Raw genomic sequence first — 6,566 nt, 5'->3', positions numbered from 1 at the left:
CAATACAACAAAGCTCAGTAGGATGTAGTAGAGCAGCAATTTGGATCACATCACATCATTAATCAAACAAAATGTGACCATTCAAAGATTTTAATATTTTATTTTTAAGTTCTTTATTTGAGCCTGTAAAAAAAATGGACTAATAAAATTTATTTTGGTGAGTAGCAACCTTTTATAGTAAATATCCAGGGGGGATATTTTACTGTCAGAAAAAAAAAATCAGATTTTTTTTAGATGTGGCTCTAATCCTCTTATTTAATTGAATTTATCTTCATCATCTTCATCATCATTACAGTGTATAAAATCCAGCACCGCGCTCTCATTCCCCCAGTCCGCAACATAGATGTTTACTGTCGCCATCTCACTTCATATCTTACAAGCGTTAACGTCATGCACGTTACTAAAGAACAGCTCATATAAGACGTGCTCTAACCTCAAAAAGCGGAAATAGCGTCGTCAGCAACCCACAACCGTTGCTTTTTATGTATTAGTAAATTAATTAAATGTATTCACATATGTTTTTATTCGTGGCATTTGTTTGTCTATTTCCAAATACGTTTTATATTTGCAAGATATACTGTATTTGTGTGTTTACAAAGTTTCTTTTGTATTTTTGTGTAAAGTGTTTTGTGTTTACAGATTACACATATACTCACTGACTGTCGATCTGTTCACACAAATAATAGTGAGACAAATCTGCCTCCACACTGGGACTTTAAATTGTCTGCTTTGCTCACCAGCCTTGTTAAAATCTCGGTACATTATCGGTGATGGAGTCTTGTTTCCACCAGGAGATGGCGCCACAGATTGGAGCCGGAACCAGACAAAGATTGTCTATAGATAGATATATCACTCTGACGTATAAAAATGCCAACTCCCATTTTTCATTTCAAAAAGGGATCGGAGGCTTCTGCACATGCAGATGAAGCAGGGTTTGAATGGGGGGGGGGGGGGTTAATCGGAGGAGTCTGAACCCCCCCCCCCCGCGAATAAGAATCGTACACCCCCCCAAAAGAGGTAAAAACAACAGTTTTTACAATATATTTCCATATTCATGCCTGGGAGAATCTTTTACTACGATTCAGGGCTGGGACGATTATCCGACGTAATCGACGTTGTCGATTATAAAAATTATTCGACGTGGAATTTTAGTGTCGACGCGTCGTGTAAAACCACACAGGGAAAATGTTCATAGAACAAAACCGGAACTTTCTAATGGGACCGTTTATATCCATCGTCTTTGGTTTACCCGGATACAAGCGCAGCGCACGGACTGGGACAACGCGGTGACATAATTGAAGTCATGTGACTACGTGAATGATTTGCGTCTGTGTAATCTATTTAAACAACACGGCGGCGTCTACCAGCAGCACGACGGAGCGCGTGGAGCAACACGCGGCAAAAAAGGCTCGCACGCGGTCCTCCAAAGTTTGGGAAATGTTAAAAATGTTTTTTTTTTGTGTGTGTGTGTTGGACGGTGCAAATTGTTGTATTAAATGACTAACTGGAAAATAATTGCAATAAAATAATCTTTAGATTAGTCTCGTTTGGGACAGCCCTACTACGATTATAGACACCCCTAAAATGGACCGTACCATTTCTTTACGTTAACATTAGCTGGACGGCTGGTATCTCGCTAGCATCTTTGAGACAGTAGGTAAATGTAAGTCGTAGCAGCAGCAGCTAACTGTCTACTTTCTTACCTTTCGTTTCTAAATTAGACTGTCAAGTATCTGCGGACTGAAGTTAATGCTAGATAGTTTCTAAATTTTTTCCGTAAATTACAGTTCAGCTAATTGATGTTAGCTAGTTTTTCTAACTTTAGCCGTAAGTTACAGTTTAGCTAACTAATGTTAGCTAGCTGATAGCGCGCCCTTACCTTTCCAACGTTAGCATGTTTTGTAAAAAATATCTAAAATGTCAGTCAGGAGCAGTGAGATAAACAAAGTAATCTCTGTTGAATTAGTGCTCGGCATATTTACACTACCAGACACAGTTTCAACAACATTGCTTTTAATATTTTTTGTATGAGGCAGAGATTATGATAAAAAAAAAAAACAAGAAGTTCTCCAATCATCTAGAAAAATTAAAAGACACTTTAAATCTAAATCAAAGTCATATAAATCACAGTCTATACATGAAAAATAGTATTTAAATGAAACAATTAAAAGCTATAATCAAGACAAAAAGTATATATATATATATATAATTTAGTTAGTTAGTTAGTAGTATGTAGTAAACAGTCCAGAACACTTAGTTTGACGTCATGGTCAGCTGTTGGTCAGATTGTTGTAAATCTGTAAATGTATTATTGATATCATAGTTTCTTTTTCCTCTTTTTATAATCTCAGTGGATGTTTTTAGAGAGACGCCAGTTGTCCGGTCCCTGGAAATCCCGTCAGAGTGAGACCTCTCGCGATCACTCCTCCCTCTGCGCTGTGAGTTTGTCTGTGTGAATCCGCCGCGGTGATAATCAGATCCGCATGAAGCTGCAGCTGCTCGGTCGCACCGCCGCTTGTCAGGGGGAAGTTTGGAGACACGGACATTAAAACCTATAACGGATCGATCCACCCGGGTCATCTCTCACTTCCAGACTCGGAGCACCGAGGGCACAGGCCGAACCGGGACTGTGGTCCGTTGAATTGGACCGTTGAGCGTGTCCAAACCGCCACTTGATGGGAGTTTAAGGCGCATTTTCTTCTCGTTTCAGCCGCGATGGAAGCGGAAAGACCGCCCTGTTCCCAGAGGTAGTTACCTTTAACTTTTCTTTTAATCTGAGTGAAGCCTGTAGAAAGAGGCTGCAGGTTTACAGCCTGTTGCAAAGTTATACACAGTCAATTTAATGTCTCCATTATGAGAGAAAATCCAGATGTGATCATGCAGAGATAACGTTACAGTTGTTTACCATTACATTTACCGTTACAGTAGTATAATCAGATTTTCCATTGTTACTCTGGAAAAGTCAGATGAGCAATATGAAGAAAAATGAATATAAAAATATACTTTTACTCTTGTGTAGAAGTTCAAGACTAAAAAGTCTAATTATGTGTTCATGTAATCATTAAATTAAATGGACTTTAACACACTTGAGTGAATTAAATCTTTTGTTTTCTCTTTAAAAATGTAGTTTAGTTCATTATATTTATTTGTCATTTGTCCAAAAACATTATAGAAGAGATGTTATTTTAAACCATGCTGGTAGATGCAAATACTAATGCAGGCTAACTAATGTAATTACAACAAATTAGAGTTCAAAGTTCAATAAATAGTGAATCCAGTCAGACTAAAGGATATATAAAAACTACTTAATTACACCAAACAATGTGAAATTGTAGGTAGGTGGGTCCAGATAAGCTGTAGTCTGTCTAATAATAATACATCAGCCTTCCTGTCTGGTTTAACTATAGAGGCTTGAAGGGTCTGTCACCCAAAAATGAAAGAATATCTTTATCCTTGTAATTTTCTTGTGATCTGGTTTGACTGAGCTTTTAATTAGTTGTCAGCAGATGTTTTGCAGATGTGTCAGAAATAAAAAATATCCATAAAGTTCCTGCAGAGTTGTAGTTGTCTGGAGCAGAGTGGTGCACAATAATATTTGGCACTATGCTATGATGTCATGTCGTGTCTTACAGTAATATACAAGCAGTAGCCTACAGTATGTTGAATTTATCCTAATGAATTGCCTCTTTAAATTCTCATTATAGAGCATGACTTGTTGACTTGAGGTTCAGTATCTCTGAGCCATGTTTGTCTGGTATGAGTTGAGGGAAGATGGTGACACCTGAAACAGGACAGGGTTTTCATCCCCAGCCAAAGACCAAATAAACATTAAAGTTTGTGGTTTGAAATTCTAGAAATGAACATTGAGATTGCTTCAGAATTCCACTCAACACAGGACAAAATATGTTTTTAATAGGATCAGGGCTTCACGGCTGTGTGATGTTTTTATATTAATCTGTAGGATATTCTTTTTTATGTCTGCATGATCTATTTTTTATTGTTTTATTTGTTAATACAAAAGAAACATGGGCCAGTGACATACATGTGTATACTTTTTAAAGAAAAAATAAATGAACCCTTAAGAATTATCTGCATTTATATCCAAATACAATCTATTAACACTATCTGTTTCTACTAAGAACATGCACATCATTGTGTTCTTGTCCATATTGAAAACATCATTCAGACAAGCTCAGTGTGGATTGGAAAATGTATGTGAACCCTTCGACTAATGGCATTAAAAAAAAACTAAGTGGAGTCAGGAGTTAACAAACCTGCAGCTGTCTGACCAACATGAAAACATCAGCAGGGTGGAGGGAGCATCAGGGTCTGGGTCTCTGCTGCCTCTGGACCCGGACAGCTCCACATCATCGAGTTTATAAAGGTCTCTTCCAGCGACCCTTAAACATGAGAGTAAATCTACCACAGACAGAGAAAATCCACCTTCTGGAGTGGTTCAGTCAGAGCCCAGACCCAGAAGAACTGTCCAGACTTCCTCCTGAACACTGAGCAGGTCTTATTGATGCTAAATGAGGTTCAATCAGTTGTTAAAGCCAAGTGCACTTGCTTTTTCTGCTGTGAATATTTAAAGGCTGTTTTCAATAAAGACACAGAAGATTAGAATTGTTTGAGTGATATTAGCTTATAAACACATTGTGTTTGTCTATACTTTGACTTATATGAAGATCAGATCACTTTTTATCACCAATCAATGCAGAAATCCATTCAATTCCAAAAGGTTCACAAACTTTTTCTTGTCCTTGTGTCGACTCCCAAACTATTTCACAGCTTGTGAAGGGAGTCGGTTACAGGTACAGGTACATGAGAGCTGCACAATTAATCGAAGTCGCAACATGGCAGAGTGCAATATCCAAATTATAGGAGCTGCAATTTTCAGTTAGCAAAAGTTCAGTGTTAAGTGTTGGGGTGCTACAGAGACGCCCCGGACTACAAATCATATTCTGCAGATGTAAAGGAACATGTTTGTTTGTCACGTCATCATCATAATTTTTATATTTTCTTTTCAGAGAAAAAAAAAAAAGCAAGAACGACCATTCTAACTGAAATTGCAATAAATCGCCATAAAAAAAAAAAATAAAAAAAAATAATCGCCATATGATTTTTTTTTTTAGCATATCATGCAGCCTTACTTTAAACACTTTCTGAACTGAAACATCTAAAAGCAAAAAAAAAGGGAGATAAACCGAGGGACTTATTTTTTTAATGTGTTGTCATTATTTTCAACAGGTGCTCCCAGTGAAAAGAGAAACTCCAGATCTTTCATGGTTGTTTCCATCCACTGCTGCTCACAACATGATCAAGAGTTTCATCCAGCAGGAGGCCTGAGGATTTAACATTTTACAGTTGAGTTTCCAGGATCACAGACCTTTTATTTTTTTGGTTCATTTCTGCCTCAGAGATGCCCGGCGGCGGGAGGAAACTTTCCTTGCAGGATTTTATTGGTGATAAATGTGAATCAGGTCAAACGAGGGGGCAGAAAACGCTCGGCTGACGAACAAGCCCGAGCAGTCGGACTCTTTTTTTGGATGTCGTTCACCCACGAGGCCTTTCTCCCGCCCGGACCACGTCACAGATAGCAGCAAATGTCGGCCGAAAACAGCCCGCCACCACCGCCGCCGCCGCCACCGGCCTCACCTCGGTCTTTCCCCGTCCTCCCTCAACATGTGGCCCCGCCCACTCCATCGCCGTCACCCAGCCCGCCCGCCACCCTCTGCAGCCGGCTGTCTGACGGCAGCCAGACGGCCCCCAGCCCCACAAACTCACGGGGATCCATCCACGGCGTCTCCTTCCTGCTCCAGATCGGACTCACCAGGGAAACGGTCACCCTCGACCACGGAGAGCACTCGCTGTCTGCTGTCAGGGAGCTCGTCTGCTCCATCGTGGACCAGAAGGTAAACTTAGAGCTCTGCATTTGACTTCTGTAAGGAGCTTTTTGTAAGTTTTGCTATTGCTACATAGCTAACATTAGCATTATCAGCTATTCACTTACCATTCTTGGTAAAAGTTTCAGCCAACGTTGCAGTAGGAGGCTACAGTGACTCGGTATCGGAAATTGATGAGACAGGGCTAGCTAGTTAGCATGCTTATGATGTAATGTTAGCATACATTGACGTTGCTTTTTGTGACAGCTCTTGGCGAGTTTAGAAATTAAGTTTGATGCTGAACTTGCAACATTTCTTCTAGACTGGTAAGTAATCAGCTGCTAATGCTAACGTTAGCTATGTAGCAGTAGCAAAAACTTACATATAGCTCCTTTAAATTCTGGTCTTACTCGGCCGTAACTACCTGGATACACCCCCAGTTTATGTTGCATGGTAAACTAGCAAAGACAAACATGCTAGTAGGAGACAGGTTGTTAATTAACTAATTAACTGGCTAATTGGAGAGGAAAGTGACTTTCTTTTGCACATAATATCTCCAAAACAAAACATAGTAGCTCAAAATTATAAGAACCAAAGGTCATAATTATGAGAAAATCTCAGTTCTATTTTTCCGTCTGTGTGCTGGACAGAGTTTTGGTAAAAGTTGGTGTAACCTCTCCGTCA

The 6,566-nt window shown here is 39.4% G+C and overlaps 1 protein-coding gene across 2 annotated transcripts in view; it reads left to right on the top strand.

Moving 5' to 3' along the window:
* Nucleotides 1–2,359: 2,359 nt before the first annotated feature.
* LOC130187884 (serine/threonine-protein kinase D3-like) overlaps nt 2,360–6,566 on the top strand; it is a 37,013-nt gene continuing 32,806 nt past the window's right edge. Inside the window, exons 1-2 of one of the 2 annotated variants that reach the window (XM_056405826.1) lie at nt 2,360–2,747; nt 5,248–5,912. In XM_056405826.1, coding sequence (XP_056261801.1) covers nt 5,604–5,912 — 309 coding nt within the window. In that variant the 5' untranslated portion in view covers nt 2,360–2,747; nt 5,248–5,603. The remainder of the gene's footprint in view (nt 2,748–5,247; nt 5,913–6,566) is intronic. The other variant, XM_056405827.1, reaches the window with a different exon arrangement.

This window comes from Seriola aureovittata, chromosome 19 (genome assembly GCF_021018895.1).
Source record: "Seriola aureovittata isolate HTS-2021-v1 ecotype China chromosome 19, ASM2101889v1, whole genome shotgun sequence".
NCBI classification, from domain to species: Eukaryota; Metazoa; Chordata; class Actinopteri; order Carangiformes; family Carangidae; genus Seriola; species Seriola aureovittata.
The sequence above is the reverse complement of the archived record's forward strand: the minus strand, read 5'-3'. Positions and strand labels throughout refer to the sequence as shown.